General features: G+C 52.9%; 1 protein-coding gene across 1 annotated transcript in view; it reads left to right on the forward strand.

Annotated features, from left to right (window-relative positions):
* The window catches only part of Pde6b (phosphodiesterase 6B), a 34621-nt gene that overhangs the window by 20392 nt on the left and 594 nt on the right, over positions 1 to 13635 (forward strand). Inside the window, exons 4-21 of the mRNA XM_010641632.2 lie at positions 4069 to 4209; positions 4286 to 4360; positions 4766 to 4830; positions 5380 to 5446; positions 5621 to 5668; positions 6393 to 6542; positions 6780 to 6923; positions 7302 to 7367; positions 8181 to 8327; positions 9681 to 9788; positions 10337 to 10446; positions 10560 to 10647; positions 10925 to 11025; positions 11122 to 11229; positions 11432 to 11495; positions 11633 to 11707; positions 11957 to 12040; positions 13158 to 13305. Coding sequence (XP_010639934.2) covers positions 4069 to 4209; positions 4286 to 4360; positions 4766 to 4830; positions 5380 to 5446; positions 5621 to 5668; positions 6393 to 6542; positions 6780 to 6923; positions 7302 to 7367; positions 8181 to 8327; positions 9681 to 9788; positions 10337 to 10446; positions 10560 to 10647; positions 10925 to 11025; positions 11122 to 11229; positions 11432 to 11495; positions 11633 to 11707; positions 11957 to 12040; positions 13158 to 13305 — 1789 coding nt within the window. The remainder of the gene's footprint in view (positions 1 to 4068; positions 4210 to 4285; positions 4361 to 4765; positions 4831 to 5379; positions 5447 to 5620; positions 5669 to 6392; positions 6543 to 6779; positions 6924 to 7301; positions 7368 to 8180; positions 8328 to 9680; positions 9789 to 10336; positions 10447 to 10559; positions 10648 to 10924; positions 11026 to 11121; positions 11230 to 11431; positions 11496 to 11632; positions 11708 to 11956; positions 12041 to 13157; positions 13306 to 13635) is intronic.

Raw genomic sequence — 13635 nt, forward strand, 5'->3', positions numbered from 1 at the left:
TTTTTTTTTTTTTTTTTTTTTTTAATATGTAGCGTTACTAATCAGCACTTGCTGTGCTCGGACCACCAGAGCTTCTGTTTCTGCCTGATGGAAATATGTACCAGCCAACCTGCTCTCCCTTTCCCACACATAAGTGAGATCGTGTGGAATCTGTCCTTGGCTGATTTCACTTCAGGACTCCCAGCTTCGTTCCATGTCTCAACCCCTGAGAACAGTGCCATGGTGAACACAGGTGTGCAGTGCTCTTTGACATGCTGCAGCTCCCTTGGGGCTCACCCAGCAGTGGGGTTGCTGGATTTTTGCAGAAGGAATTGGCAAGTGACATGCACATAAAAAGGAGCTGAGTGAGCCAGGCCTGGTGGCGTGTGCCCGTAATTCCAGCCCTCCACTTTCTGTGAGTTCGAGACCAGCCTGGGCTACATAGTGAGTTCCAGGTCAGTCTCAACTACATAGTGAGATCCTGTCTCAAAAAAAAAAAACAAAAAACAAAAAAAGATGAGTTGAGTGGAAGTAAAATAATAAAAAGTGTATTTTGCCAGCAAAGGGTCGATTGCATTCAAAAAGGCAGTGCAAGTGATCAACCCTCTTTTATAGGTTTTACAGTTAGGATCCCGTTCAGGTGGTTACATTTCATTTCTCAGTTTACATCACGGTCACAAGATAGTTAACTTTAACCCAGATGTAATAATTTCTTGTATTTCGAGAGCTTTGATTTGTCTAGCTATCTATTCTAGCACACAGATGGGGGTGTTCAAGGTTAGGGATGAAGCCAGATGTCCCATTTCACGGTCAATTCTTCCAGTGTCTGTTAATTTTGAACTAAGCAATGCAGATTGCTGTTAGAGACAGAAGTCATTTTACATTTTCCTAACATTTTGTAGGTTTTTAGATTATTTATAAAAGTTATCTGTATCAGGATCACATAGCAGGTCCATTTTAGTTTTGCAAAAAGCCTCCTTACCAATTTCCAAAACAGCTGTGTGATTTATATCCCCACCCACAGGGCACATGGGCCCCTCATCACCCTCTGCCCGATGGTTATCTTTCATGTTTCTGAAGTAGCCAACCTACTGTGTGTGAAGTGATATCACTTTGTGGTTTTCTCTTGCTTTCCTCTAATGATTAGAGATGTTAAGTATTTCTTTCCTATATCTGCTAGCCATCTGTATGTCTTCTGAGAACAAAACCTTTTTAGTCTGATGCAATCTCATTTTTCTATTTTCATTTTCATAGCCTCCATTTTTGGGATCATATGCAGTAAAATCACTTGTCAGATCAGTGTCACAGAAGCTATGTGAACTGATAAATTCAGTAAAATTACAGGACAAAAAAAAATAAAAATCAGTGGTGTTTCTCTGCTGAAAAAAATAAGAAAATTCCATATGTAACAACAGCTCAAAACATAAAAACACTTAGGAATAAATTTAACCAAGGAAGTGAAAAAGCTATATACTGAAAACTATAAAACACTGATGAAGAAGTTGAAGATGACACAAATAAATGGAAAAGCATCCCATGTTCATGGACTGGGATAATTAATACTATTAAAATTTCTGTGTTGCCCAAAGTGCTCAAAAGATTCAGTGCAATTCCTATCAAAATTCCAACATCATTCTCTACATAAATAGAAAAACCATCCCAAGACTCACACGGAACCACAAAACTCCACAAATATCCATAGCAATTTTGACCAAAAAGAACAAAGCTACAGGCATTACACTGCTGAATTTCAAAGTATGGCACAAAACTATGGTAATCAAAACAGCATGATTCAGGCCAGGGTTTTAGCTCAGTGGTTCTTATGCTTGCCTTGCAAGTGCAAGGTCCTGAGTTCAACCCCCAGTACCAAAAAACAAACAAACAAACAAAAACAGCATGCTTCTAGTATAAAAACAGACACTGACCAACAGAATCGGATCCCAGAAATAAACTCAACTTGATTGATTTTTGACAAAGATGCCCAGAATATACAATGGTGGAAAGGACAGCCTCTTTCATAAATGGTACTGGGAAAATAGCTACCCACGTACAAAATGAAAATGAAGCCGACTTCAATTCTTATTTAAGAATGAACTCAAAATAGATCACAGATTTAAACATAGACTTGAATCTACAAAACTATTAGGAGAAAACACACAGAGTGTTTCCAACATTTCAAGTGATTTCACACAAGATTGTGGATTCCTGGTGTCCTGGAAAGTCCGGAAACTCAGCCATCCAGGCTGCACACCTCATGCCTCAGGCAGGCAGACTCCATCCTGGCCTGGACACCCTCTCCCACAGGGAACCAAGGTCTTGGCATGCTGCTGTCCTTGGTCTGGTCTGAGATCAGCCTGAGGTAGAATTGAGCCTGAGATAAGAACAGGGTGACCTGCATGGGGAAAGGAAGAGGTCTGAGTCAGGAATGCTGGGGCAGAGTGGGTCCCCAAGCTTCCTCCTATCTGTGTATATCTGCCCCCAGTGGACTGGGAGTGTGTGTGTGGTGTGTGTGTGTGTGTGTGTGTGTGTGTGTGTGTGTGTCTGTCTGTCTGTCTGTCTGTTCCCAGTGGACACAGTGTGACCCACTATGGAGTTGATAGCGGGTGCTTTCGGACTCATCAGACAGTTACCACTTGATTGTGCAAGAATTCACACCTCTCTCCCTCCTGAGCTGTCTGTGGCAGAGCATGGCAGGACAGGTGTAAGGTGCTCACATTCAGTGTGGCAGTGGCAACAAGTGGGCTATCCCGAATCCCTGAGGGGAATTAAGTAGGAAGAGGACTGGCAAATGCATCCAGAGGGCAAGACTGTCTCTACAGTGTCAGCTCCTGGCCAGTGGCAGGTGAGGGGATGAGGGAACCAAGGCCAAGCCATCCTGCTGGGGGCAGGAGGGAGCCTCTGCTGAGCAGACTGTGGGGAGATCAAGTCTCTGTTGTGTTTCCCTCCTGTGACAGTAGAGCAGGGGGTACTCCAGAGGGGGCTGCAAGAAGGAGTCAAGAAAGGAAGCTACAGTAGGAGGGGGGTCAGCCTTGGGCAAGGTAGAGGATGCATAGGGTTGGTGGAAGAGGGCACATTGAAGGCAGAGGTGCCCAAGGCGCCTGTGTTAGAGAAACGGCCATGCTGATGGAAAGGAACCTGCCCAACCCTGGGGCCAGCAGATCAGAAGACAGGTCGGGGAAGGGCTGGCCCAGGGCTCTGTGGTACATACCTGTCTTAGTTATTTTCTTGTTGCTGGGACAAAATACCTGACAGCCACAAGTTAGAGAAGGAAAGGTTTATTTTAGCTCACAATTTATAGAACTTTCAGTCTATATAGTTGGTTGAGTCCAAGGCAGGGCAGCATGGCAGAGGGTATCACAGAGGATAAACAGTCCATGGGAGGGTAGGCAGGATGCAGCCAGCAGTGAGCCTCCCTTTCCCCTTTTATTTCATTCAGGCTACAAGGCTATTGATAGGTCCCACACACACCAGGGTGAACCTTCCCACTGTCCATATCCAAAGCTATGTAAACCAATTAGTGGGTTAATTTAGTTATCACACACCTGTAATCTATACTCATACCCCTAGATCTAGCCACCTCTGAAAAGCCCCACCTATGAGCACATGGGGCCTTGGGGAGATATCTAGATATAAACCATGACAGTGCTCATCACACATCACTCTCAGATGCACTTTGCAGAGATACAAAAAGGCCTGACATCCAGCAGACAGTGCTGTTAGATCCTCGGACCCCAGCTTCCCACAGGCTGTACAGCAGGCAGATGAGAAATGGCAGGTCAGGTTTTTGACCTTCAATCTCAGAGCAAATCATTTTGGTCTTTCACTCATCACTGACCGTGAGTCCAGATTAGGCAGCAGTGGAGACATGGTCAAAGCCATCAGGCCTCCACCCCCAGCAGCTCCCAGGGTCCCAGGGCCAAGGAGTGGGTGGTCTCATGCACCACACACCCTCAACCAGCGTCCTTGGAGCTTCATAGCCAGGTGCTGTGCCCAGATGCCTGTGAGCTGAGCATGCTGGGTGTACCTGGCACCTGGTACTACCATGGACAGACAGGTGGGAGCCTCAGCTTCCCATGTGCCACCCTGCAGGTACTGCTCTGGTCAGCCAACAAGGTGTTTGAGGAGCTGACAGACATTGAGAGGCAGTTCCATAAGGCCTTCTACACTGTGCGGGCCTACCTGAACTGTGACCGGTACTCCGTGGGCCTCCTGGACATGACCAAGGAGAAGGTGAGGCAGTGGGGACTAAGGACACCCAGCCTGGCTTTGCCTGGCCATCCTCCTCACTCTCCTCTCCTCGGCCCAGGAATTCTTCGATGTGTGGCCTGTGATGATGGGAGAAGCCCAGTCATACTCAGGCCCACGCACACCGGACGGCAGGGTGAGTCAGGGTGATACAGTGCCCAGCCTGGCTGTTCTGGCTCCAGTTCTGGGGGAAGAGGGTGGGCGGGAAACAGGACGGGCTGGTGCTGTCTCCCCCTCCCTATGTCAGAGTGGTGTCCCAGGGCTTTGGTGGCCTCAGCAGTCTTGTGGACCCAGGGACTATGCAGGGCAGGTGGAACCCAGGGACTGTGGACCTGAATCTGAGTGCACAGCGTGTGTTCATGTGTGGGGGCCCGTCTCTGTGCACATATGTGAGTGTGTGTGTGTAAGACATGTGTGCATGTGGATGTGGCTGCCCATGTGTGGTATATATGATGACCCGGATATTGCGTGGGTCTGGGGGATACTGGGTTTCGCCCTCTGAGGAGCAGATGGGAGCCCCATGCTAATGTGCTGTTTCTAGGAAATTGTCTTCTACAAAGTCATTGACTACATCCTCCATGGCAAGGAGGACATCAAGGTCATCTCGTAAGTGCTAGGGCTTCATAAACTGTGTCACCAAGGTGCTCTGGGGAAGGGAAGCACCTCACAGGGAGGAGGGGTGACCAGCCTGAGGAGTGGACAGCCCAGGGTTGGGTGAGCCCCAGGTGCCCTGCCCACCCCATGGGTTTGTAGGCCCTCAGGTCTTGGCTGGACCCACCCTCCCCCACAAGTGGGATCTCCAGAAGCCTCACACTCTCGGGGTCCCATCCAGAGCTCAGGCCAGGGCTTGGGCCTAGAGGGCCTGATCAAGGTCATGACCTATGACCCCATCCAGCACCATCCCTAGCCCCCAAACACACAGGCGGATCCAGGTACCAGGCCTGAACTTGAGTAGGGCCAGAATCACCAGGCAACCAAGAGTCCAGAGGCTGTAAAGCCACAGGAACTCCCATAGAGGCCAGCCTTATCCCCTGGCTTCTCTACCCGACCTGGGTTCCCTGTCTGATCCTCCATCTCCCCAGAGCTCAGAGGATGATATCAAGCAGATGCTTGTGGTTGCTGCGTCCCACACTAACCCTCTGCCTCTCTCCCCAGCACACCCCCGGCCAATCACTGGGCCCTGGCCAGTGGCCTTCCAACCTACGTGGCAGAGAGTGGCTTTGTGAGTACCTGGATCCTCCCTAGCCTGCACCCACTCCTGTACCCCACACCCTGCCCACTGCCAGCACAGACAGCTTTGCCATCAGAACAGTCTCCTGGGAGGCAGGCCAGGCTGCCAGGGCGTGGATCACATTGTGCCACCAGCTGCTCTGGATAACACGTTTCTCCTTTACAGATCTGTAACATCATGAATGCCACTGCTGATGAGATGTTCAAGTTCCAGGTATGCTCACTCACCACAAAGCAGTGCTTTGCTTAAGAAAGTTCTGTGGGCCATAAATCACAGCTGGCTTAGATTTTGATGCTTAAGAAGCAACCTGGATCTCAGTGGTTGATGATGATTAAGCCACGTTCCGTGGGTCTGCAGACAGACTGGGTTTGGGGGAGGATCAGCTGGTCCTATCTGGGTGCAGTGGATCAGTCTGAGTTCAGCTGGTTCTGCCTAGCCCCTACAAGGTCCAGAGCCCCTCTGCTTCTACCTGTCTTTGCCTGGGGATACGGTGCCAGGGAAGCTCTCTTCAGGGGCACTCACGGGCGCTGATGGGAACACTTTGTGTCTAAGGGCATCCTGGAGGAAAAGCCCACTGTCCACATTTCATTGTCCAGGTCCAGTATCTAGGATGTGGGAGGTGGGACCGATTACATTGTTCAGGGCCCAGCAAAAAGTGGAAAGGGGAGGCCCTGGGAGCTTTAAGAGAATTTTCCTAAGGGGGCTTCTGTGGGGTAGCAGCCCTCATGTGCCCCCAAAGCCAGCATTGTGAGACATCTCTAGTGAGAAAGCCATGCCACAGACACCATGGGCACCAAGTTCCTAGGCAGGGGGTAGAGAGACAGGAAGAACAACCCACACCATGACCTCAGAGTAGAAGGTATGGAGCCGACTGCCCCAAAAGAGCCCTGGCCAGGCCCAGGTCAGAGTGCCCTCAGCTCCACACTGCTCCCTGCAGGAGGGGCCGCTGGATGACTCTGGCTGGGTCATCAAGAATGCGCTGTCCATGCCCATCGTCAACAAGAAGGAGGAGATAATGGGGGTGGCCACCTTCTGCAATAGGAAGGACGGGAAGCCCTTCGACGAGCAGGATGAGGTCCTCATGGAGGTAAATGACGGCATCACAGGCAGCTCTGCAAGGTGGTGCACAGCACGGGCAGTGGTCCCCAAGCGTCAGGGAGTGTGCGGCCAGGATGCTCCTGAGGCACTGCCCTGGATGCCCATTCAGAGGCATGAGCTGCAGGGGGCCTGGGGTCTGGGACCTGTCCAAGCCACAAGGCAGGCACACAGCAGGAGCTCACCTGGGCACAAAGGGCACTGTGGTGATGCTGCTGCCCACCCTTAGTCCCTGACACAGTTCCTGGGCTGGTCAGTGCTGAACACAGACACCTACGACAAAATGAACAAGCTAGAGAACCACAAGGACATCGCACAGGACATGGTTCTGTACCACGTGAGATGTGACAAGGACGAGATCCAGGACATCCTGGTACAGGCCCTCTGTCTAGGGGAGGGAGGGAGCCCAGTAGGGAGGACACATCCCTGGGGCCCAACAGCGGGGCCTAGCCTGGAATCTTCCCGTGCTTCAGCCTTAGCTCTGAATGGGTGACCGAGCCTTCCATGTCCCCCTAGGGTCCCCTCTCTCACCCACAGGCATCACTGAGAGCAGGGCTGGGAGGCAAGGAGAGGGAGCTACCAATGCACAGCCACATCCATAGGAATCAGGGTGCCTGGGCCAAGGAATACTGCCTGTCAGGACCCAGCGGCCCCTCATCTCATGCCAAGTGTGCTCATGGGGTGGGAGAGACACTGTCACCCTGTCATAATCACCCATCCTGTCCTGTAACCCACCATTGCTGTCTGTCAGCCAACCAGGGAACACCTGGGGAAGGAGCCAGCCAACTGTGAGGAGGAGGAGCTGGGGAAAATCCTGGTGAGAATCCACCTCCTGTCACTGCTGCGGTGGCAGGGAGGGTGCTGATACAGCCTGTTGTCTTGTGGTGCTGCTGTGACTGGTGGGCATGTGACGGTGCAGGTGTGCTCCTCGCTGATTGTCCTAAAGAGTTGGCCTGGTATCTGCCCAACTGCCCTCCATCCTCTCCAGAACCACCCATATCTTAGTCTCTTGGGAACCACTTGGACCAGCCTGTGCTGTCTCCTCTAGGAGGACCAGGTGCCTGTGAACCCCAGTGTGTATGTGTGTGCATGCCTTATGTACACACACACGTGTACTGTTTGTGTTCATGAGCTTGTCCGTCTCTTGTGGACATTACAGGACCAGCCCGGCAGTGTGGCACCTCCATCTCCATCACCTGTGTGCCTTGGCAGAATGCCCAGGTTATTCTTCCTGTGGCCTCTAAGCATGTGAATGTGCTTGATGAGTTCTGGAGATCAGCGGTATGATTGCGATGGATGCATGTGTGTGCCTATGGGGTGTGTCTGCACATGTGTACCTGTGTCCGCATTTGTCTGTACCCATGTGTACCTTCCCATGTGCACACCTCAGAGTTTGCTCACTTGTTTCTCCAACACCACTCTGTCCACCCAGCCAGGTGAGTGCTCATGGGGTCACTGGCTAGTAGCAGAGGGGAGGACAGGCTGAGCTAGGGCCACAGAGTGCCCAGGCCATAGGCTGCAGTGTCTGGAGGGCAGACATCGCCAGAGGTGAGGGGGCATCTGGCTGGACAGAGGATGCAGAAACAGGTGGCACCGCAGCAGCTGCTCCCTCAGCCCACATCCCCCACAGAAGGAGCAGCTGCCTGAGCCCACCAAGTTCGACATCTATGAGTTCCATTTCTCCGACCTGGAGTGCACCGAGCTGGACCTGGTCAAATGTGGCATCCAGATGTACTATGAGCTGGGCGTGGTCCGCAAGTTCCAGATTCCCCAGGAGGTGGGAGACGTGGTTGGGGGTCCCAGGTCCCCTGGGAGACTGGGGGATATGGTCAGGATAAGAGCCACATTTCCAACTGAACATTTGAGGGGCAAATATATTCATTATAGAACTGACAAATTATAAACAGCAAATGTGTCTAGAACAAGTGATTGGATGGATGAGTAGATGGATGGATGGGCAGATGGGTGGGTGGATAGGTAGGGGTAATTAGATGGATTTTTTGGGTGGGCGGGCGGATGGGCAGGCGGATGGGCGGGCGGGCGGATGCGCGGGTGGACAGATGGTTGGATACTTGGTGGACAGGTGAGTGGATGGATAGGTGGATGAATAGATGATGGATGAGTAATACATGGCTGATATGAAATTAGATTAATAGGAGTTCCAGACAATCCTCATTATTTGTGTCATTGGGCAGAAACGGGGTTTGCACGGATGCAGAGGGAGTTAAGGCAGCTCCTCCTCAAACAGGAAGCACATGGCATCTCCTCAGCTGGCCAGAGGGGTGACCCCATGGGCGGGGCTCCTTCTCTGGACCCACCTCTGCCCTACTTCACTTCCCCTTGCCTACCACCTGCTACTGCCTTTCCTATAGCTCAAGGGAGCAATCAATCCTCTTTCTCATGCTCCCCAGAGAGGAGGAGGAATAGGCTGGAATTTTTTTAAAGAAGTTTTACTAGGTATAAAGGGAAAACACAAAATAAAACTGTATAAAAAATATTAACAGAATAAAAAATGTTTTCAAATAATTTTCTGACCCTAAATATCACAATGGAAGCAGTAGGAGGCACCCCTGGCCCATAGCCTCTTGCCCAGAGATTGCTGTCTGCAGAGTCTCCCTTCTGCCCAAAGGCAAGCCCATGCAAACATCATTCATAAAACCGATTTTTTTCCCCCTTAAAATATCGCACATCCAGGAAAGAATGGTGGTGCACACCTGTAAACTCTAGGATGCTGAGGGAGGAGGATACAAGTTTGACCTCAGTCTGGGCAACTTAGTAACTTAGCAAGACCAGTCTCAAAATAAAAAATAACAAAAGTGCTAGGGATGTAGTTCAGTGCAAAGGCCCTATGTTCAAGCTCCAGTAATGAAAAAGAAAAAGAAAAAAAGCACAGCCCCAGGGTCCTCTTTCCAGATCGGGACATGGCCAGTGACTTGAGGCCCCAAATTCTCAGGACTCGGAGGTGCTCTTAGCTCTAACTGTCCAGCTCCAGCTCCCTACCAGCCCCATCCAGGAAGGACAGGTGTGGACCTAGGAACTAGGGAGACAGGGAGGCAGGGGCCTGAGAGACTGGTGATTCAGACCAAGTGAGCTGGGGCAGACTCAGATGCCAGCCGCCCTCTGCCCCCAGGTCCTGGTGCGGTTCCTGTACTCCGTCAGCAAAGCCTACCGGAGAGTCACCTACCATAACTGGAGGCACGGCTTCAACGTGGCTCAGACTATGTTCACGCTGCTCATGGTGCGTGGATGCACAGGGTGGGCTCATGCGGGGTCATACACAGGACCACACACGGAGGTATGGGCCACACCCTGGGCCGTGAAGCCACACCAGGCCACAGCACCATGCACAGAGCCACGGGGCCACACACAGAGATACGGGCCACACCCTGGGCCGTCAGGCCACAGCGCCATGCACAGAGCCACGGGGCCACATACCAAGCCACACACAGGGTCACGGGCTATACAAAGAGCTATGGGGCAACACACACAGAGCTGAGGCGACGTGTAGGTCCTCAGGAAAACACACCAGGCCACACATGGGATCATGAGGCTACACACAGGGCCACAGGGCCACACACAGCAGCCATGAACCACACAGAGCCAGGGGTTACATGCAGGGCCACAGCGCCATACAAACGGGCCCAGAACAGGGTGGGAGCCAAGCCCGGGGCTCTAGGCGTGAAACGGCCCTGGCTCTCCAAAGCAGGCAGGGCACCCAGGCTAGTGGGAAGCAGGTCCCAGACCACCGCCCCAGCCTAGGGGACTCATGTGTTCCTGTCCCCACAGACAGGCAAGCTGAAAAGCTACTACACAGACTTGGAAGCCTTTGCCATGGTTACAGCTGGCCTGTGCCATGACATCGACCACCGTGGCACCAACAACCTGTACCAGATGAAGTAGGCACCTGCTGGGGTCAGCAGGGTCACAGCCCGGGGTCAGGGACCCTCCCAGGGTACAAGGGCAGGCTATGGGCTGCCCTTCTGATTATCTGAAATGGACTCTGTGACAGGTCCCAGAACCCCCTCGCCAAGCTCCACGGCTCCTCGATTTTAGAACGTCACCACCTGGAATTTGGGAAGTTCCTGCTGGCTGAAGAGGTCTATGTTCCTTCTGGGCCAGGTCCTCCCGTGGGCAGGCATGACCACTGCAGGGACCTAAGCAAGGACAGACAGCCTGTGGCCGGGGGGGGACAAGGACAACTCACAAAACACAGGGGACAGCAAGTAGAGGGGCACCATGGGGAAGGAAAGGTTGTCTTTGTCCCATTCCCAGGCTGCAAGGAAGACAGGCACTGTGGGTGGGAAGTCCTGGCCCAAGCTCCCCAGGTGACGGGGCACCTGCCCTGACCCCGGGCTGACTGCATGGCCTCCACAGAGCCTGAACATCTACCAGAACCTGAACCGGCGGCAGCACGAGCACGTGATCCACCTCATGGACATCGCCATCATAGCCACGGACCTGGCCCTCTACTTTAAGTGAGTACAGGGAGGGGCCACATGCAGGTGGGCAGATGGACACGGGGCCACATCAGAGTCAGTGACCCTCTGCCACTGCTCCCTCCCTATAACCAGGAAGCGGACAATGTTTCAGAAGATTGTGGACGAGTCCAAGAACTATGAAGACAAGAAGAGCTGGGTGGACTACCTGTCCCTGGAGACCACTAGGAAGGAGATCGTCATGTGAGCACACATCTCTGCCGGGGATGGCTTCTAGCTGACTTGAGACGCCTGGGGACTGCCCCATCCTCACCTGCCCATTTCAGGGAGACAGGACAGAATTTGGGGATCTCAGATCGTGGCCTTTTGTGACCACAGCCACACAGGAATAGCCCTGACCCCCACCCCACTATGAGAATTGTGGCTCTGCCCTCTCCGCCCACAGGGCCATGATGATGACTGCCTGTGACCTGTCTGCCATCACCAAGCCCTGGGAAGTACAGAGCAAGGTCAGAACTGACAGGTGTCCTGCCCCGAGTGCCCCACCTGGGGCATGCTGGGTCGGCTGGGACTCCAGGGGGGACAACGTGTGGAGGTGCCATGTACCTGCCAGGCCCCGCTCCCTGACACCCTTTTGTGCCCCCAGGTTGCACTTCTGGTGGCTGCTGAGTTCTGGGAACAAGGTGATTTAGAGAGGACAGTCCTGGATCAGCAGCCCATTGTGAGTGCTACTTCCAGGGCACTGGTCCTCACCTTGGTACTCACAACCCAGGGCTGAGGACGGTGGCCAGGCATTTGGGTGGCCTTGTGGAAAGGAGTGGGTGACACCTGCACAAAGGCAAAAGTCGAGGAAGCTAGAGCAGCCAGACTGCTGCCAGCCCAAGAGCCCTGGGACAAGCCCCAGCAGGCGGGCTGGACGGCTGGGGCAGGACTTCAGGCCCTGTTTCACCTGCCTCCATTTCCCCATAAGCCCATGATGGACCGGAACAAGGCGGCTGAGCTCCCCAAGCTGCAGGTCGGCTTCATCGACTTCGTGTGCACGTTCGTGTACAAGGTGGGCAGCAGGCAGCCGTGCCAACCTGGCAGTGGCTGGGAAAGAATGCAAAGGGCCAGCAGCATCTCCACAGCAGGGACACGGTGTGGCTGTATGGGTGACTGAGCACAAGAGGACACCGGGGGTCCACCCCCGCCTCACACCCGCAGCCTGCTCTTCATACCTGTCCTCAACCAGGTGCTTCCCAGCCACCCCAGCCATGGCCCACAGCATTTAGGTCCAGGGCACACCTTGCTTAGGGTTGCCTGGAAGGCAAGGGCAGGCCTGGGTTGACCTGTGCGTGCTGGGGTGCCTGCCCCAAGGGACCTGCAGCTGGCCAGGGACCCCATCTCTGACCGAACTCAGAGTTCTGTCGTATGTCCCCAAAAATACCTGGCCGGAAGCAGGGGGTACTACAGTAGGGACCTGACGGCAGAGTCCCACATAAGGCCCCACACAACACCTTGGCTCATGGGAGCCAGGCTACTCTGGTTGCTCTTGGTGGTGGTGACTGACTTGCTATCTGGATGCCATCTGTATTTGAAGCGGGGTTTGCACTGAGCAGGTGCACAGGCAGGAACAAGGACACTCTTCCTGGGGGACCCAGGCCACAGTCTGTACGCATCCCTCCTGCTGCATTCCTCACTTCATCCATCGTGACCTGTGTGTGTGACCAGTGAGGTGTCATGTGTGATACAGGTGGTTTTGCATGTGTGCGATGGGTGTGTACGCATATGACATGCATGTGATTAACTGCACGTGATATGTATGGTTTGTGGTTGTACACGTGTGATGGGTGTGATGTGTGTAGATAGATTCATCCGTCGTGTATACCAGTGTATGCATGTGTACATGGGATTGTGCGAACATGAGAGAAGTGGGTGGCTTACCTGTGCCTGCGCCCCATCCATCCGCAGAAGCCATCCGTGCTGGCCTGCCCCTCTCGGTGTGAACATTTCTGCCCTGCCTGCATCACGAGCACTCACACCCCAGACTCAAGCCTGTCCCCCTTCTGGGCTTTCCTGGGAAACGGCCATCTCAGGGATCCCCATGGTCAAGAGGCCAGGCAGGGTAGACAGAGGCCAGCAACAAGTCCCGAAGAAACCGGAGACAGGCTTGGCTTCCTGACCCCCACCAGGAATTCTCCCGCTTCCATGAGGAGATCCTGCCCATGTTTGACCGCCTGCAGAACAACAGGAAGGAGTGGAAAGCGCTGGCTGATGAATATGAGGCAAAAGCAAAGGCTCTGGAGGAGGAGAAGCAAGAGGACAGAACAGCCAAGACAGGTCTGGGCCCTCTACTTCAGCCTGGGGCAGGCTGAGGGATTCACACGGCAAAGTGGCAGAGTCCATGCAGCAGTTAGATCTAGAGAAAAGCAGTGGTCTCCTCTCAAGTTGAGACACAGGCTGGAAAGATTCCTCCTGCTCACTAAGGAAGTGAATGTGCTGCCTCCTCTTTTGCAAAGGGGCCAAGTTCCCCAAACCCTACGATTTCTTTTTTTTTCTTTTTGTCCTACCCGCAAGTAGACATTCCCTAAGTATTTTGGAGAATCCATGTCACCCTAAGAAACAAAAGTGCAAAGCTAAAAAAAAAAAAAAAAAAAAAAAAAAAAAAAA

The sequence above is a fragment of the Fukomys damarensis genome, unplaced genomic scaffold (genome assembly GCF_012274545.1).
Source record: "Fukomys damarensis isolate Sample0158 unplaced genomic scaffold, DMR_v1.0_HiC HiC_scaffold_35, whole genome shotgun sequence".
Classification (NCBI taxonomy): Eukaryota; Metazoa; Chordata; class Mammalia; order Rodentia; family Bathyergidae; genus Fukomys; species Fukomys damarensis.